This window comes from Pelodiscus sinensis, chromosome 1 (assembly GCF_049634645.1).
Source record: "Pelodiscus sinensis isolate JC-2024 chromosome 1, ASM4963464v1, whole genome shotgun sequence".
NCBI lineage: Eukaryota > Metazoa > Chordata > Testudines > Trionychidae > Pelodiscus > Pelodiscus sinensis.
In genome coordinates, this window is record NC_134711.1 from 137,886,335 (window position 1) to 137,914,322 (window position 27,988).

At 48.2% G+C, this 27,988-nt stretch overlaps 1 protein-coding gene across 1 annotated transcript; it reads left to right on the plus strand.

The window, feature by feature from the left end:
* Positions 1-5,473: 5,473 nt before the first annotated feature.
* On the plus strand, positions 5,474-27,913 carry LOC102463825 (solute carrier family 25 member 36-like). The gene is made up of 7 exons (XM_075903530.1): positions 5,474-5,631; positions 22,860-23,036; positions 24,507-24,584; positions 25,048-25,148; positions 26,635-26,701; positions 26,948-27,231; positions 27,317-27,913. Exons 1-7 carry the CDS (start codon positions 5,519-5,521, stop codon positions 27,511-27,513), a joined length of 1,017 nt encoding a protein of 338 aa, XP_075759645.1. The 5' UTR covers positions 5,474-5,518; the 3' UTR covers positions 27,514-27,913.
* The last annotated feature ends 75 nt before the right edge of the window (positions 27,914-27,988 follow it).

Consider the following 27,988-nt stretch of genomic DNA (forward strand, 5'->3'; position numbering starts at 1 on the left):
TTCACAACTATGAGGGTTAGAAACTTAATTTTTAAAATGAAAGCTGAGATTCTCATGTAATGAATGACTCCCAGAGCTGAGCTTTAAGAAAATACACCAAATATCATGAAACCTGTGATGTAATCATGAATTGGCAACACTTCATTCACTATGCACCGCTCCACTGAAAGAGACAGTAGTTTTGTGGTAAAAACACAAGACTTTAAAAATGGTATCTTAATGTTGCACAGAGAACCTTAATTCTGATCATCCTAACTTTTCAATGCTTGATATTATGACCTAAATAATGTTCTTTTGGCAAAGTTTATTTGCATGTAATCTACATAGTTGTGTATATGTAGACAGTCAATTTAAACAGCTCCATTGAAGTCTATAGATTCCGTAAAGTTATTATCTTTCTATACATTTTAGAAATGTGTCTGTCTGTCCATCTGTGAGCCTGTTTGTTCAAGAACTCCTCCTAAACATTAATAGAGATGTAGCCATGTTAGTCTGGTCTTGCTGAAACAAAAGACAGGACTATGTAGCACTTTAAAGACTAACAAGATGGTTTATTAGGTGATGAGTTTTCGTGGGCCAGACTTTTTTTGATTGTATCCCTTTGGTATATATGGTCATGCCAATTTTCTTCCACAATTTGATCTGAGGAAGTGAGTCTGGCCCACGAAAGCTCATCACCTAATAAACCATCTTGTTAGTCTTTAATTAGGTGATGAGCTTTCGTGGGCCAGACCCACTTCCTCAGATCAAATTGTGGAAGAAAATTGGCATGACCATATATACCAAAGGGATACAATCAAAAAAAGTCTGGCCTACGAAAGCTCATCACCTAATAAACCATCTTGTTAGTCTTTAAAGTGCTGCATAGTCTTGTCTTTTGTTCCTCCTAAACAGTAAGAGCTAGGACCATCAAATGTGGTTGGCAGCTTTCTCTTATCCTAACTTAAAGCAAGGTCAGGTTTTTGTTGTGCCAGGAAAATGGGAAGTGCCAGGAATGGGATTGTTTTCCATAACATGGAAAGAGAAGGAGCATAGAGAGGAGGGACACAATACTGAGTGGCCACTGGAGGCAGTGAGTGCTGGGGAGAGCTATACTTCAAAGTAACCACTGGAGGCAGCTATACCACCAAGAGAGTGGCCAGTTAGGGTTGGGGCTTGCCATCTTGCCTGCCACCAGACTAGGTAAGTAGCTCCCTGCCCAAAACCTTTCCCCCACCCAATCTTTCACCACAGCACTAGGAGGCTGTGGGGAAAGAGAAGCCCTTACCAGCCGGGGGGAGACAGAAGGCCCCTGCCAGCTATGGGATCTGGCAGGAGAGAGAAGGCTCCTGCTGACTGGGGGGGCAGGGGTTGGAGGAGGAGAGAAGGCCCTTGCTGGCCAGGGTATCTGGGGTAGAGAAAGAAGGCCCCTGCCATCTGGGGTGGAGTTGAGGGAGAGAGAAGGCCTCTGCTGGCTAGGGAGTCTGGGAGAGAGAGAAGGCCCCTGCCAGCCAGAGGGGCTTGTGGGGAGAAAAGGCCCCACTGATTGGGAAATGGGAGAGAAAGCCCTGCTGGATGGGACCCACCGCCCTGAGACCCTCCTCATCCCCAATCCTCACTCTCATCCTCCTCATATCCCCAGCCTCATACCGTGCCCCCCACCATATCCCTGCCTTGACTCCTGTACTTCCTACACTGCCAGCCTCCTGCCCTGAAGGACCAGGGCAATGTGGGATAAGTTTTCTAGTGAACTATAAATTAATTTCATCATGGCCTCATTCAGATTGCAAGAGGTGAGCAGGCAATTCCATCATGGCAACATGGCAGACCAGTCCTCAAAAGGCCAGGAGCCCAGAGGAGACTCTATAGGTGGCTCTAATCTAGAGTGTAGTCTCAGGAGTTGAGAGCTTTTAAAGGGCCAGACATCCTGAGAGACCATCAATGGGAGTTCCTAAATGGGTAGACACTCTCCAGAGAGAGCAATCCAAAGAATTCTAACACTATGAGCCATCATGAGAAAGTGATGGGTGGAGTTCTCAGACAGAGACAGGGCTGCACACCTGGGACCCAGGAGAGCAAGAAACAAGGACTGCAGAAGCTTAACAACAAGCCCCACTATTGATGAGGATTAGAGTAAGAAGCCATAAGCTCCCAATCTTCAAACCCATCCTTCCCTCTTGTGATGCCTCCAAAAGACATATCACCTTGCTGGAGGGCCTGACAGAACCTTAGCAGAGAACAGCCATTTCTTCCCCCAGCTCTCCAGTCCCCCTCATCTCATTATTGAGGCTGCCAAAAACTCATTTGCTCAATCTCCAGCATCTAGACAGAAGACCAGCCATTTTAAAAGTGTGGGAACAGAACTGGCTCAGAAGAAAGGGCACTCTCGCCCCAATGTGCCACCCACATCACTCCTTGCAGCACAGCAGCCTAGCACCCTGCTGGCAATATGACTTAGTACCCAGTCAAAGGGGAAAGCATCACTGTCTATGTCTCGCCTATGTCCCTGCAATGTGGTTCTTAATTTATCGTTTACTTTTGTGTTATTGCCACCACAGTGCAGAACGGTTTCAGGGAATGACAGATCTAAGAGCTATGAATCCTGCTGTTTTGATATCAAACAATAGCTCCTACATTGGAACATACCTTAATTCTCTAACCCCACGTCAGCAGATGACATATGATGGGGGGAGGAGTCAGGATTTTCTATCCTTTCTTCTCTCTGAACAGCTATTACACAGAGGGGGCAGGAACATACTGGTTTTCTTTGCTCCCTTATCAGAGGATGTACAGTAATTTCTTATTTAACACTATCGATATGTTTCAGAAAATGATCGTGTTAAATGAAAACGTGTTATACAGGGTCAATTTTCCCATTGAAAATAATGGAAAAGGTGGGGGTTGCGTTTCAAGCGGTGGTGTCTGTTGGGGCCAGGACATAAGGTTGGGGGAGAAAGGGGACTGGGTTACAGCAGAGAGGAGAGGTGTTTGGCTCTGGGGAAGGGAAGAGGAGGGAAGGGGAGGGGGATTGGGTGGGGTCGGGAGTATGCCCCGTGATGAGTCTGCCGGGACCCGCACTGCGTCCGGCGAGGGGGGTCGCCGGGGAATGGCATGGTGAGCGGCAAACACTCCGTCGCTTTGCAGGGAGGCGGAGGAAGCCCCGTGCAGCCGCCGGCGACGGGCCAGCTGGGGAAACCCAGCTGCTGGCCTACAAGCGTAGGCGGAGGAGAGGGGGCAAGGTGTCTAGCGATGGGGAGTCAGTGGGGAACGGTGCAGCGAGGCCAGTGGAGGCCATGTTCAAAGGATCCCACCCGTGGGCCACGTATTGAGCCCCGCATAAACCCAAACCACACCACAGGCCGCAAACAAACAAGCCACATGTTAAGTAGCCCTGTCCTAGCCGTTCCACCAGAGGCTCCGCCTCTTCTGGGAACACAGAGCTGGTTCCCTACCCACCTTGTTGGTGGGGCCGGGCAAATCTGTTGGCTCATCTGCTCAGAGCTCTATGTGTGTTGGCCGCTGTCGGCAGACAGGCTACTGGGCTAGATGGACCTTTGGTCTGACCCAGTAATGGCCATTCTTATGTTCTTATGTGTATGTCTACTTGCAGTCTGAAGCGTGACTGCAGCAGTGATAGACATAGCTTTACCAGCACTAGCATAGCTAAAAATAGTGTAGATGTAGTGCCACAGCCTTCAGCACAAATATATACCCATCGTCCCCAAGATGCTTGCACACAGAAACCTGAGCCACTGTATGACTCTGCTATTCTTAGCCATGCTAGTGCACACATGTCCACCCATACAGCAATTACATCCTACATTGCATATGGACACACCCTATGAGGTACGTTATTGGGGGATGGGGAACTTTCCCTGCCAGTGCCCAGGCTGTACTCCATGTACAGAAGATTCAGCCTGTACTTGCCACTATTAAAACACAAACCTGTGGTATAAAATGGAAGTGTTTATGGTGAATATGATTTGTGTTCAGATTCTGAATCAATTCAAACCCACAAAACAAAGAGATGTCTGTGGAAGCACACACAATTGCTTGTACTGAAGAGCTCTAGTCTCATCTCCTCCATACACTGATGTTCAAACTTCAATATCAGGTCTAGGAAACCTTTTACTGACAAAGCCAGGGACTAAATCTTTTCAGGAGACTTTTCTGCCTCTTGAGTGGTGTTTCTCAAATGCTGCCACAATGGCTTTTCCTGCAGCCACTGCCTCCTGGGCTGTGAGGGAGGACGGAGGGAGCAGTGGCTTCTACCCAAAGGCTGTCAGCAGAGGTTGGGCCCTCCCCTCTGGAGAAACAAAGGGTAGAGGAGCAGGCAGCCACTGAGTTCTCCTGTTTGCTAGACAGTGGGATCCAACTTCAGCCCTAGAGTGGTGTGCAACAAGCTCCATCCACAGAGCTTCCTCCACTGGGCATTGGACTCTGTTCCCTGGGTTCACATACACCCTCCTCCCTGGTCTCTGCTGCCTCCCCATTCACTTCCCTGTTCAGGGCTTAATTTGTTTCCTGGCTTACCAGGGTTGAGTAAATTTGTATGTTTGTTAATTTCACTTTTCACAGCCACTTACTTAGTAGTTAGCTGGGAGACTGAAAAGTGACAAACACTTTTCACGGCAGCAGACTTGCTAGGAAATGTTTTTTAAAAAAAGACCAAAAAAAAAAAAAAGCAAAAGAAACAAGAAGAAAAACCAAGAACTTGCACAGCACCTTATTTGTGTTTGTTCTGTTTAGGTCTAGTAAAGAACAGACATAACTGTACATTAACTTTATTATTCAGAGCCAGAAAAAAAACCTCTTGACATAAATTACAATGATTTGAACATGTGTATGTGGATATTTTCTTTTCCTAAAGCTAGTTGAGCATGGGGACCAAAATTTAGGATTCCTGGGTTTTGTACCCATCTCCCTCACTTCCCTGCTATATACATGGTCATGGACAAAGCAAGCTGGGTTTTTCTGTGCCTCAGTTTCCCCACATTGACATTAAAGATAATGAGATTTGTGACGAATTAATTGCTTTTTTGAATCCTTAAGAGTTCTTGGATGGACGGTGCTACAGAGAGTGTGAGAATGTTATCACCAGTCACTAAGCGAGAGCCCCGTATCTTGCACTCTGTCCTCCCGCCAGAGCTTTGACTAGACTGAAACACAGAAAACAGGTACAGGCACAGGCACGTTTCACTCGGAGGCGAAAGCGAGAAGGCAGCGGGGAAGCCATACAAGGGCGTTTCAGACATGCTGGATCCTTCCCTTTATAAGCGCCTCAGCCCCTCCCGCCGCCCGCGCACCCCTCCCCATGAGCTGGCTACGCGCCCCACGCCAGCCCCGGGGACTCCTCCGCAGGGCCTCCCGCCCCGCCTGCGCAGCCGCGCCGCCTGCAACCCGGCCCCGCCCGGCGCCCGAGCTGGCGGCGCTGCTGCAACGCGAGGGGCGGCTCCCTCCCGAGTCCCGCACGTCAGTCACCTGGCAAAGGACAAGCTGTCCCCGGCGCGCGCGTCACGGCGGAGCGGCCCGGCGGCCAATGGGAGGCGGGGGCCACGCGGCGGGGCGGGAGCCAGGCGCGCCGCGGGCCACGCGGCAGAGCGCGCCGGGGATGCCCTGTCGGAGCATGCTGCTGCACCTGCTCGCAGGAGGGTGAGCGCGCGCGCGGGGCCCCAGACCCTGTGGGGAGCCCCCGGGTCCAGGCCGCAGGCCCAGCTGCGGCACGCGCGGCGCTGGCACTCGGGGGGCGGGGCGTGAGTTTGGCGCCCGCGCATCTGGCGGTGTCTGCCGGCGGCCTGAGCAAAGCCCCATGCGGGAGGGGACCCCGGGGAGCGTAGGCCCGGTTCCCTGCCTTCCTAACAGCACAACCACCCGGGCAGCTGCAGGCCGGGCTGCTGACGTCGTTGTGCTTTGGGGTGTTCAATCTCCCCCCCCCCGCTCCCCCCGGCAGGGCCTGCCTGCCTGCTTCTGCACAGCTGTGGGCCGTGTCATGGTCCCATCAGTTGAGTTGTGGGGGTGGGGTCCATCCCTGTATCGGTCACCTCATTTCCTTGATCCTCTCCTTGTCTCAGCGGGGCTTTTGCAGTGCAGCTCTTAGTGTGCCTTCTGCGTGCCCCTGAGCCTGTCAGCCCTCATTCTGGGGCATGCTCTTCATCTCTGTGCTAGTTCCTCTCAGTGCCACATGTCCTTTCCTGTCTCTGGCATAGACATCTTCTGTCTGTGTTGAGCTCCATATGCCTGACTCCAGTCCTGCTTGTGGGTACACCCTTGTCTGGTCTATTCCTCTGCCTTGCTCTGCATTTCTGTGATACTTTCTCATGCATTTGTCTGCTGCTCCTCCAGAGTGCCAGGTTTCCCACACTTCTGGGCTGTAGATCCCATATATCTTTCCTCAGTATTCCCCCAGACCTGTGCCTTGCCCATTCTCCGGGTCAGATGGGAACATGAGTCTCCAGTCTCCCCAACTCTCTCATTGCACTCTCCTCCTACTCCCCTTCAGTGTTTGCTGCTGTATACCTCACCTCTCAGGGGAGCCAAGGGTTGGGTCAGGGACACGCCAGACCCAGATTTTCTGCATATATCTCTCTAGCCCTCATTCTCCTGGTGTCTAGCACATGAGCCAAGAGGTAGCACTTCCTCCCAAGTGTATTCCAGTTCCATATATTCTGGCTCCCAAGAGTAGCTGCTAAAGGGCTCAGTGTAGAGAAGTCTATCCTTCCTCATGCCCTGGTTACTGGCAATGCCCTTCAGTCATGACCCACGCTCTTCTGTTTTAGTCTCAAGTGCAGGCTCAGTCACATCAGACATGTATGTGATGCCTTGGGCAAGTTTATATGGCTGTACTCATGAAAGGATCCTCACCTATGAATAGAATAGAACCTCAGCATGGACAGAGAATGAGGTTGCTTAGTTTGTAGGCCAGTTTTTCCACCTAGGTCCCCCACCTGAATTCAACAGGAAATGTGGGAATGCAGAAGTTGAGGGAAGTTGGGAAATGAGCTAGATGAGGAATCATCTCAGTAAAATCAGTCCAGGGACATCTCAGCTGTTTCCTAAGAAACCCTCTGATTAACAAAATAAAGGACAAATTCCTGCATATCTTCCTCTTTAAATTGTGTCGCAGCTCTTGCACTTGGCTAAATTATAGGAGGGAATGGGATCCAGTCACTGGTGGCTCGAAAGGGGGTCTGTAAGTTGAGAATCAAGATTTTGCTTCTCAGCTATGGTAATATATGGGTGGGGGGGGGGGTGACCTAATCCCCAGTCTGTCAGTGACTGGTAATGTGATCTTGAGCAAGTCCCTTTCCACCTCTGTATCTCATTTTTTCCTTTTATGCTAGAGAGCAAAATTGTAGCTGATACTCTGGTGTGAGTGTTTTGTGATGCTCCAATTAGTGCCAGCAAGAGCGAAATATTATACATCCAGAAATCCAATTTATAGTAAGTAATTGTATCTCATGAGAACTACCGGATTGAGTCCAGCCAATAGTTTTAGTCCACTGCCCTGTCTCTGATAGTGGCTAGTACCAGTAGTTTCAGAGGAAGAGGCAGGAAACCCAAGAGGGGCAGTGATGAAATACCATGGTTTTCACCCTCTTCCCCCGGACCAGAATTTTGGAGGTTTTAATCCTTACTGATGTAATAGGAGTTCTCATCCATATAAATGTGAGCTTCTATATGGAATCTCATTAAACTCTTGAAATGTGAATTCATTGCCAAAAGCTGCTCCTGGTGATTATGCATGGATGAAAAGTGTTTTCAATTTTCTTTGGGAGAGTAAAGAGTACCCCTCCCCCCCCCTCCCGCCCATCTAATTCCCTTTGTTAGTATACCTTTATTGAATCCCCTCTTAATCTCTCTAAGATAGTCTTTTCAGTCTCACCTCCTAAGTCTCTCCATTCTTGGCACCATTTTCACTCCCCATTTCTATAGCCTATCTGTTTCATCTGTGAAAAACTTAAAAAACAACAAATGGCCTTGCAACACTTCATAGACTAATAAAACATGTAGACGGTATCATGAGCTTTTGTGTGCACAGCCCACTTCTTCAGATGAATGGAGTAGAAGGAACCTCTGTCTCATCTATGTCATCTTCCAGAGGTTCTATGTCAGGGCATTCCGTTGCTTTTGTAAAGTGTTGGAGCAGTTCCATTATTATTCTCAATCCCATTCCTCTACATTGTGACATCTTCTTAGACTTTTTGATTGCCACTGCCCATGGAACAGAGGTTTTTATTGACCACAAGGACATCCAGGCTACAGTTAGTTGAGAAGCTAGTAAGGTATAGGATAAAGTCATATGATTCCTAGCAGTGTGTTTTGTCTTGCATTTGTCGTGCCTGAATTTATTTTTGTTTTGTCTATTCACCTTGCTTGGTTAAGTCCTTCTGAAGTTTCTCACAGTTTTCTCTGGTCTTGACTCATCTAAATAATTATCGTTTACAAATGTTACCACCTCACTGTTCACCCATCCCTGCTTTCCAGGTCATTAACAAATTCATATCAGTCCTAGTGTAGAATGAAGCAGACCATTCTTAACCTTTTGCCATGATGGAAATTGGCCATTTATACTTCTTTTAAAAAAAATTACATTCTGTGACAGAACCCGACCTCTCACCCCATGCTACTTGCTTTCCTTTATTAACTTATTGTGAGGGCTTTTGGTAAAGGCTTTTTGAAAGCTAGATCCACCAGTTTTCTCTTTAATCAGCTATTAATAAATTCAAAGAATTATAATACATTTTCCTTTGCAGATGCTGCAATGGTTTGTTCCTGCTTATGTTCACACTGAAGGTTTTATGGTGTTTTTTTAATGATGATTTCAGTCAGTTTTCCTGGTGCAGAGAAGATTCACTGTCTGTAATTTCCAGGGTCATTCATAGCACCATTTTCAGGGATTGGTACAGTGGTTGCTACCCTCCAGTACAGTAGCTGATTTTAATAAGATTGCATGTTCCTGTTAACAAACTCAGCCTCTTTGTTGCAATCTATTAAATTTGTCAGAACTCATAGATTCACCATCTACTCCTGGTGACTACCAGTTTATTCCAGCATCTCCTCTTTGTCTCTAGCAGTGCCACAGCTCTCTTATCACAAAAGAGCAGGTGTGGATAGATATCTTCCCCAACATCCTTCAGTGGTTGAAGACTCATGCAAAGAAACAACATTGCCTCTTTACAATGTCCTTAACTGATTTATAGATAACAAGGGACCTTGGATCATCCGATTTGACCTCTGCATTGTAATGACCATAACATTACACCTAGATGCCTCTGTATTCAACCCTTGCTGACTAAATTGTATCTTCCAGTAAGGCATCCAGTCTTGATTTAAAGACCTCATGAGTTTGGGAATCCATCACTTCCTTTGGTAGTTGATACCAGGGAGTAATCACTCTCATTGCTAAAAAGTAACAGAGAGGTAACCGTGTTAGTCTGATCTTGGTAAAACCAAAAAAGCGGTCATTTTAAAGACTAACAAGATGGTTTATTAGGTGATGGAACTTTCATGGGGCAGACCCAATTCTTCAGATCATATACCTGAAGAAGTGGGTCTGCCCCACAAAAGCTCATCACATCATAAACCGTCCTGTTAGTCTTTAAAGTTCTAGGTCACTGCTTTTTTTGTTGTTGTTGTTTTTCTCATTGCTAACAATTTGTACCTTCGCTCTAATTTGCATTTTCATCTGCCTTTAACTTCCAGCCACTGGTTCTTGTTAGGCCTTTTTCCACTAAATTAAATAGATCTTTTTAGCTTCATGGGGAGAAAATACCAGGTACTGGATACTATAATCAAGTCACACCCAAGCATCCTAAAATAATTGCCTATCTGGGACTGTTGATTTTTAAACTCTTGTCTCCAGTGGATGGAGTTTAACACCCTCTTTAGTTACTAAAGGACTGAAAGGTATTTCTCATCCTAACGATAGGAGAGTACCTTATCCTGCTTCCAAACACAGAACAGAAATATTTTTGACCACTCCTGCCTTTTCTGCATAATTATGAACTGTTTTACAATTCCCATTTAGTTCTGGAGCTATGCTATTGTTAGTATTTTTTTTCCTGATATACTTAACCCCATCAGCCAGGGGCATTTTGCTCCCTCAGAGAACCTGTTGACTAGAACCCTTGCAAATTTAGGGTCCACTTTGGTCAATTTCAGAGTAATGGGTTTTAAAAATAAAAAAATTCATGATTTCTGCTATTTAAATCTGAAATTTCAGCACTGTAATTGTAGAGGTCCTGCCCCAAAAAGGCGTTGTGGCTGGGGTGAGGGAGCACAAAGTTGTGTGTGGGGTTACAGTACCGCTACGCTTACTTTTGTGATGCTGCTGGTGGTGGTGGTGCCTTCAGAATTAGGCAGCCAGAGAACAGTGGCTACTGGCTGGGATCCCCGCTCTGAAGGCTGTGCTGTTGCTTGCAGAGCTGGGCACTCAGTGGCCTCAATTTTCTTGCCATCCAGCTCTGAAGGCAGCAGCACAGAAATAAGGGAGGCATGGTATAGTATGGTATTGCCACCCTTACTTCTGCACTGTTGCTGGCAGTGGCCGTGCCTTCAGAACTAGACGCTTGGCCAAGAGCTGCCAGTCTCCAACCACCCAGCTCTGATGACAGTGCTGAAGTAAGGGTGGCATACTGCAACCCTCCTATAATAACTTTGTGACACCTGTCTCTCACTCACGCACACACTCTCCCTCTCTCTCTTTTGGGTCAGGATCTGCTATTTGAGAAACGCTGGTCTCCTCCCATGAAATCTGTATAGGGAAAAAATGCACTAGAGACCAGATTTCAAGAGGAGAAATCAGATTTCACTGTCATTACGTGTTTTTCATGGCCAAGAATTTGGTAGGGCCCTACTCTTGAGTCTTGCTATTTAGCCATACTAATGTACAGATCTGCATTTGTTTTGGGGCTCCCTCAGAATTGCTTAACCAGCTTCTGTAATTCATCTAAGGATTTTAATTTCTTTGCTTTTGACCTTATGTACTTTTTGACTAGCATCTTGACTTGTATTTTTAAATCTTCCTTTCTGAAGTATAGTATCACTATGCTAGTTCTAATACTTTTCCTCTCCTTAGGATGTTGAAGTCCATGATATTGCGGTCATTAATACTAAGTAACTCAATTACAGCTACTATGTGAATAAACTATGTGTTATATACAGCTAAGTTAAGAATAGCCTCTCCTCCTGTGTGCTGCAGCACTGATTATTGCAAGGAGCAATCCTTTACAGTACTAGGGATGTTAGAGTTTAACCAATTAACTGTGCAACTGATAAGCTGGTACTTATCGGTTAATGTTACTGATTAAATTCTGCCCTGCAGTATGAAGCTTATTTAAGTTTTATAGTGCAAGGCCCGTAGTGCTTGTAACTGCTAACATTTTACACGGTTACCTGATTAAACGACTTTTAACATCCCTATACAGTACCTAGAAATTGCATCTCTAAACCATATCCTGTTGTGACAGTGGTTCAATTGGAATATTTTTGTTGCCTGTGATCCCCCTCACCGCTGTGCACTCAAAACCTTTCTTGATGTGCAGGCAGTGAGTGACCCTCTGCTTGTATATTTGTGCTCTTACAACTTGAGATTTGGGTCCATACAAACTAGTTTATCTTAGTGGAATCTATTGGGTCTAGCCCTGCTCCCTCCTTTCTACACCTAATCTATCCTTTGCATATAGTTCATAGCCAGCTACTATGATTAAGGCTAAGATTTTTTTCCTGGTTATTTTTAATAAAAGGGACAAGTCATGGCAATAAACAAAAAAAAACACAGAAGTCTGTTACCTTTCCCTGATTTTACTAAAATAACTGTGACAAGACGGAGAAGGAAGGTGGTTGGACCAGCACCCATTCTTGCTGCAGCTCTGAGGTCCTGCCCAGAGCTTAGAGTGCTAAGGTCCCATGCCCCCGCAGCTGGGAGCTGCAAAATAGAAAATGTCACAGAAGTTTCTGGAAGTCACATTTCCCTTGACTTCTGTGTGGTATCTTGTTGATTTGTAAGTCATCTGTGTTTCAGTAATACCTATAATATTAAGCTTCTCTTCCAAGGCCTATTCTAGTTCTCCTAACTTTTGCCTTCATGCTTCTCTCCTTGGTATAGATGTTCTGGTAGATTTTATTTCTGCACATGTGCCTTTTTGTTATCAGGATTTATCCGTGCAGACACCATAGCAGGGTAAGCATGGAACCCATTCAGCAGCAAAGCACTCTGGCAGTCAAATCAACCATCTTGCACTTTAGGCTGCAGTATGTCCAGAGCCTATGCAGGGCCCACAGGAAGAAGGAAGAATCTGTGAAGCATTTGAGATAAGCAGTTTGCAGATTTTGGTGGCATTCAATCGTCTTGACATGGTGGAATGTCATTTTGGGTGCTGTGAGATAAGCACGGACTGGTGGGACCACATAGTTATGTCAAGACCGCATAGACAATCAGCAGTGGCTTCAAAACTTTTGCATACATAAGGCCAATTTCATGGAAGTTTGTGAATTGCTTTCCCCCCCATCCTAAAGTACAGCAGTACCAGAAGGAGACCTGCTCTGACAGTTAATAAATGAGTGGCAATAGCCCTGTGGAAACTTGCCATGCCAGACATCTATCAGTCAGCTGGGAATCAATTTGGAGTGGGTAAATCTACAGTGGGGGCTGCTGGATTCAAGTAGCCAGGGCAATCAATACCCTTCTGCTACAAAGGGTAGTGACTCTGGGAAATGTGCAGGACCTAGGGAATGGCTTTACCGCACTGCGGTTCCCTAACTCTGGTGAGCCGATAGATGGAATTCACATCCTTACCTTGGCACCCGACTGCCTAAACCACAAGGGATAGTTCTCAATGGTATTGCAGGCGTTGATGGAAAGGACCATTTCACTGACATCAATGTGAGATGGTCAGGAAAAATTCATGACACATGCATCTTTAGGAACTTGGGTGTCTTCAGAAAGCTGCAAGCTGGAACTTTCTTCCCTGACTGGAAAATTACCATCAGAGATGTGGAAATGCCAATAGTGATCCATGGAGATCTGGCCTATCCCTGGCTCCCATGGCTCATGAATTGATACAGAGGCTGTGTGGACCGCAGAAAGGAGCAGTTCAGCTACAGGCTGAGCAAGTGCAGAATGGTGATAGAATGTGCTTCTGGACTTTAAAGAGAAGGTTTCACATTTTATTGACGAGGTCAGACCTTAAGTGAAAGCAACATTCCCATTGCTGGGTGCAGCATGTCTGACAGTAAGGGGGAAAGTTTTATGCTAGGATGAGTGGCCGAGGGATAGCACTTAGCTACTAATTGTGAGCAGCCAGACACCAACGCAATAAAGAGAGCACTTCAGGGGCACTGGAAATAAGAGGCTTTGAAAAACTGCTTTGTGAATGGCCAGATGGCAATATGATAGTCGTGCGTGATGCTCTTAACAAAGTGCCTCCTGCATTAAGGGTGCTTGCCTGTATGCCCCCCTCCCCAAGCAACAGAAGCAATAAAGATACTGTTGTTGAGAAATGCATTTTTATTTAGGGAAAAAATGAATTTTTATTTTGGAGCGTGACCAGGAACAGCTAACAGGAGAGTTTGGAGAGGGAGTTCTCTAGGAGCTTCTAAAAGGTTTGAAATCTAGAAGCCTCTGTTAATTGGCTGAGCCTCAGTCACGGGGAGGGGCTACCAAAGCTATATAAGCCTGTGACTCAGCAACCAAGAACAGCTAACAGGAGAGTTTGGAGAGGGGGAGTTTAGAGGGCACTAGTGACTTCTGACCTTCTTTAAAACATAACTCTTAGAATAATCTATATTCCAGAGGTTTAAAAAGTTTCCCAGTTTATACTTAAACTTATTCATTAGAAAAATGGAGACAGTAGCCCAGCAGCAGAGTGGGGGCTATCCTGTTTATTGTGTCGAGTGTAACATGTATGATTACCTGCCCTGTGGGCGGGTGGCGTATGTGTGCATCCGTTGCAAGGAGCTTCTGACCCTCAGAGACCGAGTTCGGGCTTTGGAGGCCAGGGTGGCTGAACTGGAAGAGCTAAGGGAGGTAGAGAGCTCTGTTGCTGAGACTTTCCGGGACACTGTAGTACTGTCCCACCTCCAGTCTGAGAGCCCCAGTGCTCTTAAGGAGGATGAAAGTCTCAGGGGAACAGAGCATTCAATGGGAGCAGAGGGAAACCATCCCGTAGTTGGGACCCTCCTCCCAGAGGATGTTGCGGTATCCTCTCGCACTGACGATACCTCTGAGGGGGAGGGAATGCCAGTTAGGAAGAGGCAGGTGTTAGTAGTGGGTGATTTGATAGTTAGAAACATAGATAGTTGGGTTTGTGATGACCGGGAGAACCGTGTGGTCACTTGCCTGCCTGGTGCGAAGGTTGCAGATCTCTCGAGGCATCTAGACAGACTTATGTGTAGTGCTGGGGAGGAGCCGGTGGTCATGGTACATGTAATGACATAGGGAAAGGTAGGAGAGATGTCCTGGAGGCCAAATTTAGGCTGCTAGGAAAGAGACTGAAATCCAGGACCTCTATGGTGGCATTCTCGGAAATGCTTCCAGTTCCACGCACAGGGCCAGCTAGGCAGGCAGAGCTTCAGAGTCTCAATGCGTGGATGAGACGATGGTGTAGGGAAGAGGGGTTTAGACTTATTAGGAACTGAGGACTCTTTTGGGAGAGGGGGAGCCTATACAGGAAGGATGGGCTCCACCTAAACCAGGGTGGAACCAGACTGCTGGCACTAAACATTAAAAAGGCCGTAGAGCAGTTTTTAAACTAAGAGATGGGGGAAAGCCGATTGGTGCGGAGATGCACGTAAATCGGAGGGAGACTTCTCTTAGAGGAGAATCCATTGATAGAGATTCTCTAAGCTGTAGTCAGAAAGAGAGGAGGGGAGAGGGCAAACCATGGGCCAGAGCAGACAAACAACCGCATACAAAGGAATCCAATGCATCAGGGAAGGGCAGACAAATAAGCAGTGGCAAATTTTTAAAGTGCTTGTACGCAAATGCTAGGAGTCTGACTAATAAGATGGCTGAACTAGAGTACCTCATATTAAATGAGGAGATTGACATAATAGGTATCACTGAAACCTGGTGGAATGAGGAAAATCTGTGGGACACAATCATACTGGGATATAAAATATATAGAAAGGATAGAGCAGGCTGGCTGGGTGGCGGAGTGGCACTGTATGTGAAAGATAATGTAGAATCAAACGAAATAAAAATATTAAGTGAATCAACATGTTCAATAGAATCGCTATGGATAGTAATTCCATGCTCCAATAATAAGAAATTAGCAGTAGGGATATATTACCAACCACCTGACCAGGACAGCGATACTGACATTGAAATGCTAAGGGAGATTAGAGAGGCTACCAAAATAAAGAACTCTGTAATAATGGGGGATTTTAATTACCCCCATATTGACTGGATACATCTCAGGAAGAGAAGCAGAGATAAAATTTCTCAATGGCTTAAATGACTGCTTCTTGGAGCGGCTGGGGCAGGAACCCACAAGGGGAGAGGCAATTCTCGATTTAGTCCGAGTGGAGCGCAGGATCAGGTCCAGGATATAACCATTACAGGACCGCTTGGGAATAGTGACCATAATATAATAACATTCAACATTCCTGTGGTGGGAAGAACACCTCAGCAGTCCAGCACCCTGGCATTTAATTTCAAAAAGGGGAATTACACAAAAATGAGGAGGTTTATTAAACAGAAATTAAAAGGCACAGTGACTAGAGCCAAATCCCGGAAAGCTGCATGGAAACTTTTTAAAGACACCATAATAGAGGCCCAACTTAAATGTATGCCCCAAATTAAAAAACATAGCAAGAGACCTAAAAAAGAGTCACCGTGGCTTAACCACCATGTAAAAGAAGCAGTGAGGGACAAAAGGTATCTTTTAAGAAGTGGAAGTCCAATCCTAGTGAGATAAATAGAAAAGAACATAAACACTGTCAAATCAAGTGTAATAATATAATAAGAAGAGCAAAAAAAGATTTTGAGGAACAGCTAGCCAAAAACTCAAAAAGAAATAACAAAATGTTTTTTAAGTACATTAGAAGCAGGAAGCCTGCTAAAAAACCTGTGGGTCCCCTAGATGATCGAGCTATAAAAGGCGCAATCAAGGACGATAAAGCCATTGCAGAGAAACTAAATGATTTCTTTGCTTCAGTCTTCACGGCTGAGGATGTTGGGGAGATTCCTGAATCTGCACCTTCGTTTGTGGGTGATGAATCTGAGGAACTGTCCCGGATTGAAGTGTCATTAGAGGAGGTTTTGGAACAAATAGAAAAACTTAATGTTAACAAATCTCTGGGACCGGATGGCATTCATCCAAGGGTTCTAAAAGAACTCAAATGGGAAATTGCTGAGCTATTATCTGTGGCTTGTAACCTATCCTTTAAATCGGCTTCCGTACCTAATGACTGGAAGGTAGCCAACGTGACGCCAATATTTAAAAAGGGCTGTAGAGGCGATCCTGGCAATTACAGACCGGTAAGTCTAACTTCAGTACCGGGCAAATTAGTCGAAACAATAGTAAAGAATAAAATTGTGAAGCATGTAGAAGAACATAATTTATTGGACAAAAGTCAATATGGTTTCTGTAAAGGGAAATCCTGTCTTACTAATCTATTAGGGTTCTTTGAAGGGGTTAACAAACATGCGGACAAGGAGGATCCAGTAGATATAGTATACTTAGATTTTCAGAAAGCCTTTGACAAGGTCCCTCAGCAAAGGCTCTTGTGTAAATTACATGGCCATGGGATAAGAGGGAAGGTCCTTTCTTGGATTGAGAACTGGTTAAAAGACAGGAAACAAAGGGTAGGAATAAATGGTAAATTTTCAGATTGGAGAGGGGTAACTAGTGGTATACCCCAAGGGTCAGTCCTGGGACTGATCCTTTTCATCTTATTCATAAATGATCTGGAGAAAGGGGTAAGCAGTGAGGTAGTAAAGTTTGTGGATGATACCAAACTGTTTAGGATAGTCAAGACGGAAGCAGACTGAGGGACTCCAAAAAGATCTCACCAAACTGAGTGATTGGGCAACAAAATGGCAAATGAAATTTAATGTGGATAAGTGTAAAGTAATGCACATCGGGAAAAATAACCCCAACTATACGTACAGTATGATGGGGGCTAATTTGGCTATGACAAATCAGGAAAGAGATCTTGGCGTTATCGTGGACAGTTCTCTGAAAACTTCCACGCAGTGTGCAGCGGCAGTCAAAAAGGCAAATAGGATGCTAGGAATTATTAGGAAAGGGATAGAAAATAAGACCCAGAATATCTTACTGCCCCTGTATAAAACTATGGTTCGCCCACATCTTGAATGCTGTGTACAGATGTGGTCTCCTCACCTCAAAAAAGATATTTTGGCCTTGGAAAGAGTTCAGAAAAGGGCAACTAAAATGATTAGGGGTTTGGAACGGGTCCCATATGAGGAGAGGCTAAAGCGACTGGGACTTTTCAGTTTAGAAAAGAGGAGACTGAGGGGGGGATATGATAGAGGTATATAAAATCATGAGTGGTGTGGAGAGGGCCGATAAAGAAAAGTTATTTATTAGTTCCCTAAATAGAAGAACTAGAAGACACCAAATGAAATTAATGGGGAGCAGGTTTAAAACTAATAAGCGAAAGTTCTTGATCGTTGTCTTCGGTCCACCCTCTCTGGGGCACATGGTGCTGGCCACTGTCGGCAGACAGGATACTGGGCTAAATGGACCTTTGGTCTGGTTCTTATGTTCTAACTCAAGGAAGCAGGGACAGAAAAGGGTCAGGGCGGGAGTTTCGGGAGCGGGGAGAAGAGAAAGCGGCGTATTACAATCCCCCTGTTCAGCTGTTGCACAGGTGTGAGAATGACAGCTTTATGTTCTGCCACACATCCCTGGGGAGGGTCGAGTGTGAGGCTGCCCTTGACTCCCTCCACACACACCCCTGCCTCCAGTGTTCTAGGGAGAGGAGGCTGTGGAACTTGCTTGTTGCACCTGCTATAACCAAAAGTGAAGGGCAGACTTTACAGGAAATACATGGTAGAGCTCAGAACCCAGTCGCTTAGCATAAAAAAAAAATCTGTCCAAGACAAGAGGTATGTGTTATGTACAAGGCCAAAGTTATGCTTTTCAGTGCCCACCATGCAGCAGGTACACCACAAAGCTCTTAAGGGAGCAGCTGGACTGGGTTTGGTGGCAGGTGTGGTAGGGGTCAGGTCAGGGCTAGGGATGTTAAACCTAGCATTTAACCGGTTAACTTGGGAACAGTCTTTACTCTGTCCATAGTGTAACAGGATGAGACTGTAGGAGAAGCTGCTGCGGCTTTGCTGTGGCTGGCAAGGGCTGCTCTGGCCCTAACCTTGCCTCCAGCCCTGCCCCCGGCCCTGCCCCAGCCTGAGGTGGCAGGGGCTGCCATGGGTAAGGATCTCAATGTGTAGATGATCACATGATTAATTTTTAAGCCTGGGCTTATGGTTTTACCCTGTTGACTACATGCATTCTCCCCCTCCTCTGCCCCTTGCAGCCTCTATCACAGGTAGCAGGGGTGAGGGGGGAGTGGGACGCAGGAGCTGATGCCCATGGGGAGATGGCTTAAAACCTGGCTTCCCCCCCGAGTACCAGATCTACCTGCCCCTTCCTCCATCCCCACGCTGCTACCTCAGATAGAGAGGCAGCAGCATGGAGGGTGCATGGGGCAGGCAGAAGCCAAAAGCCATGGGGAGCTGACTTTTAAGACGGCTCTCTGTGCATGCGAGCTCCACAGACACGCCTGCCCCCCTTGCTGCCTCCTACAGGGCAGTGGGGAAGGGGGGGGGCAGGAGCTGATGCTGGAAGAAGCTGGCTTAAAAGTGTGGGGGAAGGCTGCTGCTTCTCTGTCTGTGAAGTTTCAAACTCCCCACGGACAGGGGCTGCTGCTGTGGACCTGCCTCTGTCCATGGGGAGTTCAGACTGTGCCGCCCTGTGCTGCTGCCGCCCTGTGCTTTAAAACTGGCTCCCCTCATGGATCAGCTCCCGCATCTCTGATAGAGAGGCAGCAGCTCAGGGTAACAGGGAGCTCCCCGGGAGTGGGGCTGGAGCAAGCTGGCTGCCGGCCTCACCTCTGGGGGCTATCGAATAGTCATTTAACTGCTAAAATTTCATGTGGGTTACATGACCATTCAGTTACCTGCTATCTAACATCCCTAGCCGTGGGAAGGGTCCAGCCAGCCAGGCCAGTAATGTGGTTACGTGGTAAGCAAGCCAGTAAGCCGCCTGCTTACTGGGTAACCTGTTAACCTCTTACTTCCCTATTTGGGGCTTGCTATTTTCTTCTGCTTTGAAAGCATGTGCAACACAGTACTTGCAAATAGCAGCTCCTGCAAAGAGTGGGGAGGGCACAGTGGTGTGGTGGCGGGGCAGGGGCTCCCATGGAGATCGTGTGTTTCACCTCCCATTGACCTGGAGAGTGTAACTTTCCCTTCTCACAAGAACCCGCGGGTGGGAGTGGGAGGTTGTCTGGGCGTGGCGGAAGGGCAGGGGCTCGAACAGATGCCAGGGAGTCTGGGCTTGGTTGCTGAGCCAGGGCTCAAACAAGGCTTTGGGGGGTGAGGCAACAGAAGTGTACTGCTGTGGTATCAGTTCCAATGCTGTGGTATCAGTTCCAACCTGCTCCATCCAGGTTGCCATGCGCGATGTCGGTCTTCTCTGAATCACACAGAGCGATAGGGAGCAGGTGCTGACTGATTGTGGCCAGAAACCTGGGTCTGGTGCTGCTTTGTGTGCTGCAGTGATTCCAGATCACTTGCTGCAGGCTTGGTGCGGAAAGGCGATGGCCTCTGGTGGAGGACAGAATAAGGCAGCCTCCCCAGAAACCTTGAGAGCTTCGTAGAGATGTGCAGGGAGGAGTCTCGCTCCATCTTCAGACACGTTGTTAAACTGTTCTGGGGAGACACCAAAGATCACACACAATTGCCGTAACCCACTTGCAGCATGGTTTAAAACAGGGCTACTCAACGTTGGAAACCTCGGGAGCCACAAATGATACCCACAGCACATGCCGAGGGCCGCAACTTAAGCTCAGCTGCAAATATATGCAAGTATTCAAATATATGCAAATAGCTTCTTTCATACTGATGGGCATGAATACAAAGAGTAAAGCAAGACTACACAACATGCAGGATCCATTTAAGTCAGTTCTGTTGATATTAATACAATGCAGTATTTACCCGATTTCCACCCATATGACAGCACTTTTAATAAGCAATGACTGTTCAGCAATTTAACTACTAAAACACACATCAACAGAAGACCATTATATTGACAATTTTTTTGTTTTGGCTTCACCATTTTAACAGATCAAACAAAAACTGCCAGTACAATATTTGCTGAAATAGCCCCTCTCCTACCCCAGAGTCAGGCACCCCAGCCCACTGCTTTATCCCAATGCACCCATCCTTCCCCCAGAGCCAGGCACCCCTAGTCCACCCCCCAACCAAATCCCCTCCTGCAGAGCCAGGCACTGGCGATATGGGACATGTAACCATACCTTAAAGTGGGCCGTTCCTGCTGCTTGGCCTGGCTGCCTTGGAGACTTGATTGTAGTTTGCACGTGGTCCGCCAGGCATTTCTGACTCGCCGCAATGCATGGGGATGTGCGCTCTGCTCCCACCCCAGCCCAGCACCCCCCTAGCATGGCGCCCAGGGGCAACTGCCCCTTCCCTTCGCTACAGTCTTCCCGAACACACACACAACCGCAGCTTTTATCAGAGCCATGCTGCGCGGCTCTGCTTGTGGGAAGGCTCCACCGCCTCTCGCCTGCCCCTCCCCTGCGTGGCCAGCCGGTAGCAGAGAGGCAGGCAAGCAGCCCAGGAAGTGGCTCAAGGCACCGTGGGCTGCATGCAAAAGGGCCATGTGCCGTGTGTTAAGTAGCCCTGATTTTAAATGAGAACTCACCAGAAGTGCCCTCCCCGCCATCAGTGCCCAGCAGCGAGACATCCTGAGAGAAGGGGATTGCCTCCAAAGTTATACATAAAAAGCGCCTGGCTGTCGATGAGAATGGATTCTCTGCTCACCTACTGACCATTCTCTTCCCCATCCACACTATGCTGCTGCCTGTGGAGTGTCGTGAGAGGGAATCCATGGACTCGCCTGGGACGTTGATCAGGTCCCCTCCCTAGAATCACATGCAGCTGCTCGGAAAAGCGACTTGTTTGTGGTGCTGACCCAGACCATCCGTTTGCCTCCTTTGTCTTCCAGCACACCTGCCTGAGCGCCTTTATTTTCATGCAGCACTGCTGGCATCCCTGCCATATCCTTTTTTCACATGCCCTGTGCGATCTGGGCATAAGTATCTGTGTTTCTTTTGCTGCTTCATAGTTATGCCTGATCTGATTCCTCTCCTCCACAGAACAAAGAGGTCCAGGATCTCCTGCACACTCCATGCTGGTGCTTTCTTGCAGTCTGGGCATTCATGCTCAGGTGTGCTGCTGAGGTGTGCTGCCTGCTCAGAGGTCTGCTCATCACACCTGCCACACACAAAATGAAATTCACATGTTCCCGGGGCTTTTCCTGTGCACCTGGAGAACAACAGAGTTGAAAGTTTGTCACGGCAGGCTACTGTGGGACACAAAGAACACTGACTTTTCACAGTGCTGCACTTCCCTAAAGTCGACAATGCAAGATCGAACTTACCGTTTTTCCATGAGAAAAGCAGGAGTATTAAAATTGACTTTAGTGTCCGGAAAAGGCCTAATGGTGTGGACTCATTAGAAAATCAGCCTAATGCGGTCAAATTTGACCTAAACTCTTCATTTAGAACAGGCCTGAAACTCCCCACACCCAGATCTTGACTTTTTTGAATAACTTTTCCTCTCTGATTGTCAGATTGAATAGTCACATCTCTTGGACTGTTACCTCAAATACCTATCATGGTGCCTCTCTCCCCAGGGCCTCTGGTCAGAATTTTATCCTCCATGTCCTTTGTGACACACAGTGGAGGGCAAAGTGTTGAGATAGTCAGAGAAAGAGACTTAAAAATCCCATCTCAAGAACTAACTGAGCACCTCAAGTCCCCTTACCCCACTCTCCACTGCTCAAGGCAAGGTTCACCAGCTAGAATTACTCTCTGTAAAAAAATAAATCTTTTGGACTGTAAACCAGCCAGATTGGTTATGTTAGACTCAGGCCTTCAGCCAAAGGCCAAGAATAGACAAACAAACTGTGGTTTTCCTTTTCTTCTAGTTTGGCCTTACGTTGTGGGGCTTGTCTGGAGAATGGAATACGGGACCTTTTTCTCTTCTAGGGCACCAGGTCCAGTCTGGCCCCAGGCCAATAGTGACCAAAACGCTTTCCATTTGGTGGCAATTTGTGGCTTGTATGTTAAACGAGTTTGATGGGTATAAGCCCAAGTACTGATGGGACAAGTGCAGTTATTACCTGTCTCCATTGGTGACAGTTTCAGCAATCGCCCAGGAGTAAATGGGCCGCCCACTGAAAGAGGGTTCCTCCCTGGCAAGCTGAGGCCTGTGGAGGAGGTTCAGAGAGTTGGGGAGCACTCAGTTAATGCAGGACTGAATCAGCTCTGGGGACCTGCAGATTATACCCTCTTCAGGGCTGTCAAGTCAGCTGCCGACGCCGTCAGGAAAGTCTTGGGCAGCAGAACTGTTTTCCGGTGCTCAGGTCATGAGCTTGAGTCCTCTCCATGGACTTAGGACTCGGCTTGTCTCAAATGCTGACACCTCAGCAGGGCTGGCCAGGAGCTGTTGGAGCCAGCATGTTAATCAGTGCTGGAGTCAGAGGCCATGTGTGAGGAAAGCCAGAGGGCCTGGACGTCAGAAAAACAATACAGCCAAGCTCTGAACTGCTGCCTCCAGTTCCTGAGGAGTGACCCTTGTTCACTCCAGCCTGTTCTCACTGTCTCCCCAGATGTGGCGGCACAGCTGGAGCCATCCTGACCTGTCCCCTGGAAGTGGTGAAGACACGTCTGCAGTCATCCTCATTGGCCCTGCGGCCTCTCTGCCTCCCTGAAGTGCAGCTACAGGGGCTGAGCGGGGGACTTGTGCGTCCAGCCCTCCCCTCTCCTGGCGTGCTCCAGTTGATGAGGTGAGCTGGGGAAAGGGTTACTCGCATGTGTAACTTGGCAATCCCAGTAGTTCGGGCTGGGGGAGTCAGAGCTGAGCACGCCGAGGGAGACAGGTGAGAGGTGGAAGTGGGTTTAGAGATGAAAGCCATAGAGAGGAAGAGGCATCAGGGCACAGGGTGTGTTTTCTCATACATCATGTCTCTCTCAGCTCTGTGGGTGTGTCTGCACCACAGTCACACCCAGGGGTGGCCCATGTCGCCTGACTCAGGCTCACGGAACTGTTTAATTGCAATCTAGATGTCCATTTTCGGACTGGACTCTGTGCTTGGGACCCTGTGAAGTGGGAAGGTCCCAGAGCTCAGGCTGCAGCCTCAGCTGGAGTGTCTACACCGCAGCCTGAGCCCCATAAGCCTGAATCAGCTGACGGGTCAGCTGAAGGTGGGCAGAAGCCCCCCTCTATTGCTCTGCTCCAGCAACACTTAACTAGCTGCTGAGTCCAGGAGGGGGCTACAGGAGAAGCTGCAGCCCAGAGAGGGTGGAAAGGGTTTGTGGCCTGGGGAAGAGGCATCTGACTCAACTGAACATCTGGGTGGTAGTGTTCAGATTTATTTGTTCATCTGCTGAAAAGGGGTGAACCTGGACCCTGCTGTGTGGTCTGAGCAGCCAGTAGCACACATGGGTTGAGAACCACCGCTACAGCCCTATATGGTATAACTACTCTGCTCCGGGGTGAGAAAAGGCCACCCCGAGGAACAGTTATACCAACCTGACCCAGGTGTAGACAGCACTGTGTCCGTGGGAGAGCTTCTCTTGGGAGAAGCAGCAGCTTTATTGATGCAGGTAGATTGGAGAAGCTCTTGCTGTTGGCATAGTAACATCCTCATCAAGGTGGCCAAACTGAGCTTGAAAAGGAGATGGAATTTACCAATGTACATTGCCAGAGAGCCACAGTAATATGCCAGCAGCCCTGTCAGCTCTGTCCCCAGCGCCTCACGCCTGCCAGCAGCCCTGCTGATCAGCACGCCCCTGTTTCCCAGCATGCAGGAGTCTCTGGAGGGAAAGAGAATGGAGCAGGAGCACAGCAGGCTTGGGGGAGATTCGGAGTGGAGGTAGGGCCTCGGGCAGAGCTGGGGGTTGAGCAGTGAGCACCCCCTCCCCCACTGGCAAATTTGAAAGGTAGTGCCTGTAGCTCCCGCCCCGGAGTCAGTGCCTGTGCAAGGAGCCCAACACTCATTTCTGAAGAGCCGTGTGCCGCTCCAGAGGCGCAGGTTGGCCACCCCTGATCTTCACTACAGCACAACAGTGGCTCTGCTGTGCTGGTGCTGCACTGATGTGAAGATGAGTCCTGAGGCAGCTTCTGGGGCTGGGAGGAAGGAGGCCAGGAGAGATGCCAAGAGGAAAGGAAAGCAGTGTGAGGGGCAGGAGGAACAGGAGAACTGGCAGACTGGTCCCATTCCTCCTTTGATTTGATTTGTTCCTTTCTTGCACAGGGCCATCCTAGAGAAGGAAGGGATCCGCTCCCTCTTCCGAGGCCTGGGTCCCAACCTGGTTGGAGTTGCCCCCTCCAGGTAAGAATCACGTAGTGAGGACATTCCCCCTCTCCAACAGGGCCTCACAAAGCCACACCCGTCAAGGTCCTTATCAGTCAGTCCCCACTGTGTCCAGGCCCCAGATACTGTCCATGGGGGCACTTAATGGAGGCCCCTTTACATGGCCTGTGAGGCTGCGGGTGGCACCTGGTGTCAGGTGTGGATGTTCTGAGGCATCCTCAGTGCAGGGTCTGTCTGGCGTAAGTTATGTGAAGGCAAAGTCCCTTCATGATCTTTCCTCCACATGGATCTTGGCCTCTCATTTTCTGTTTATCCACATCCTTGCTCGCCTCTTCAGTATTTCCCCAATTTACCTCCACATCCCAGAGTCTGTTTATTCACCCCCAGCTGTGACCTTGGTCCCAGCCTCTCATTGTCTTCACATCAGTGCTACTCCTCTTGGGTGAGTTTTCACTCCAAGTGTGCGTCTCTCCCCAACCAGGGCCATCTATTTTGCTGCCTATGCCGGGGCTAAGGAGAAGCTCAATGTTGTCTTCGTACCCGAGTCCAAGAAAGTTCACATGCTCTCGGCAGTCTGTGCAGGTGAGCTTCTTGCATGATGGATTAGGCCAGTGGGCCCATTTAGCTTGAGGGCCCTCTCTGATGCCACTGCTCTGACTGTCCTCATTCACGTAATCACCTCGTTTCTTCAGTAGCCCTGCTGATGCGCTTTCTCCCACCCCATCCTGCTCAGTAGTTTCCTAAGTCAGTAAAACTCAACAGGAAACAGTCCTCTGTCTTAATTCACCTTACGTCCATCAGCCACTCAGTGTCTGCTCTAGGCAGGGTCAGGAGCCAAATTAGCAATCAGCATTACCCAAAAAGTCAGTCCTATGGCTTCATTGTTTCATTTGCTAGACTGCTACCGAGTCATATTTAAACAGGATGGCAGGAAATACGTAGTTTTTATATTTTTTATATATATTTCTCATAGCAAAATGACTGACCTTAGCATTTTATCAATGGTAATTGGTTAATGACATAGTGCAAACTTATTGCAAGTGGTTAATAATTAAAGTGCATTATTTTAATACTATGTGCTGGAAAAAGCTGCAGGAGACATGTTAAAGAGCCACTTGTGGCTTGCAGGCCTCAGTCTGAGTATCATTGGCCTAGGTCTTTGATTGCCTTGGAAAACAAGACTCCCTACAGGAGGTCTCCCCTAGAGGAGACCCGCACACACCAGCTCAGCAGTCCTGCTGCCTTTCCTGCTCTTGTTGTCTTCCCTTTTGCTAATGAGACCCTCCACCTTCAGCAGACCTCATTGCTTCCTGCTGCTCCCTCCAGATTCAGCCTCCCTCTTTCTGGTTCCAGGCACAAAACGAGGCTATAATCATTGTGATGATCTCTTCTGACCTGTAGGACGCAGGCCTTAGATCATTTATAATGTGCACCTTACTTGGTATCTGAATTTGTCTAGTTTCCATTTCTAGTCGATGGACCTTTCTGTGCCTGACTAAGGAGCTCATTATTAAATATTTGTTCCCCATTGTGGTCAAGTCACCCCTTAACCTTCTATTTGTTAGTTTACCAGACTGAGCTCCTGGAGTCTCTCACTGTAATGCAGGCTTTCTGAGCCCTCATTCTCCCAGTACATTCCAATGTATCAGTCTCCTACCAGCAGTGGTTGCACCATTGCCAGATACAGACGGGTGGCCCCAGTAAGGGAAAGCAGAGCCCAACAGGCCTCTCCTTAGAGCTCTTCACCTCCAAAGGACCCCTGAACTAGGGATGTTAAATCCCACTTAATTAGTTCACTGATTAAACATTAAGTTTAACCAGTCAACAGATTAAATTGGGTAGGTGGGGGGGCTGGCCTGCAGCAGACCTGGTAAGCCTTACCTATGAAGGGTGAGGCTTACCATTTAACTGGTCAACCAGTTAACTATGAACCTGAACTGGGTCCAGATTGATAAGAGCTGCAGATTAACTAGCATTCAAAGAGCGAACTCCCCACAAGCTGTCTGCACTGTTGTGTCCCCTCTCCGGTGCCTGGCAGACCTCTGAGCTTTCCCCTTCCACTCCCTAGGAGTCACCTCTGCCACACTCACCAATCCCATCTGGCTGGTGAAAACCCGGATGCAGCTGGAAGCCCGGTAAGGAAGGAGGCACGTGTAACACAGACTGCATGGGGCTGGCTGGGACCTCCTGACAGAACATGTGCTGCCAGGCTACTGTGGAAAAGTAAACGATGTTAATGAGCTTCCCAACATAGCTGTGGGGTACCCAGGAATAGGAAGGGCTGAGTTTTAGCAGAGTGGGGGATGTAGGGTTGATCCGCGTTGAGCGCTAGTGGCACAGTTGTGTGCATGCGTGATTCTTATCCCCCTTGATCTCTGCAGGGCAAGAGAGGAGAAGCACAGTAATGCCCTACAGTGTGCCATGCGAGTGTACCGCATGGAGGGTCTGCGGGGATTTTACCGGGGAATCAGTGCCTCCTACGCTGGAGTCTCTGAGACAGTCATCCATTTTGTCATCTACGAGGCCCTGAAACAACGGCTGAGGGAGCAGCAGCCACTCCTCCCCGCAGCCCTTGCATTTGCACCCAACTGCCGTGATTTCTGTGGTCTCATGGCAGCTGCTGCCATCTCCAAGACATGTGCCTCTTGCATTGCATACCCACATGGTGAGCAGGTTCCCCCACCCCCACGCGCCTGCTGGGAGGAGCCTGGCCTGCAGAGGGGCTCTCTAACATCCCTTTGTTTTCCCAGAGGTCATCCGGACACGGCTGCGAGAAGAAGGGTCCCGCTATCGCTCCTTTGTGCAGACCCTGCGGCTGGTGGTCCATGAAGAGGGACCCCTGGCTCTGTACCGAGGACTCCTGGCCCAGATGATGCGCCAGATCCCCAACACAGCTATCATGATGGCTACCTATGAGCTGATCATCCACTTGGCCACCAAAGTGTGACTGCACAAGCACACAGCCCAGCCCCTTATTGAGGTTGCTGGTGTGCACAGGAGACCCACAGTTTTCTGACTTGACATGTGTTCCTGTTCCACGAGGCAGTGCTGTTTCCTCTGTAGCAGGCGGCCTGCGTGGTAATGAACTTGGGTGTGGCAGTCTGCCCATCTGCTGACAGGATGCAGTGTTCTCAGGCCAAAGAGCTGGTTCTGGGTGGAGTCTTCAGCTCCACTGGGGGCTGCGTGACCTCTAGCATCAGCCTCCAAAAAGTGGTAACTGGTCTGATGCCCTGAGGAGTCAGTGAACAAGCTACAGTGTGTGCAGCGGGGCTCCCAGGGTATGGAGTTCAGGGGAGAAAGAGACAAAGGAAGATAAATAAATCAGATTTATATTTATAGTAGAAGGATTTCCCAGTGTTGCTCGGGTCCTTAACTCAATTTTTGTTTTCCTTTATTTCAGTCATTGCTGTGGGTGGGGCTGG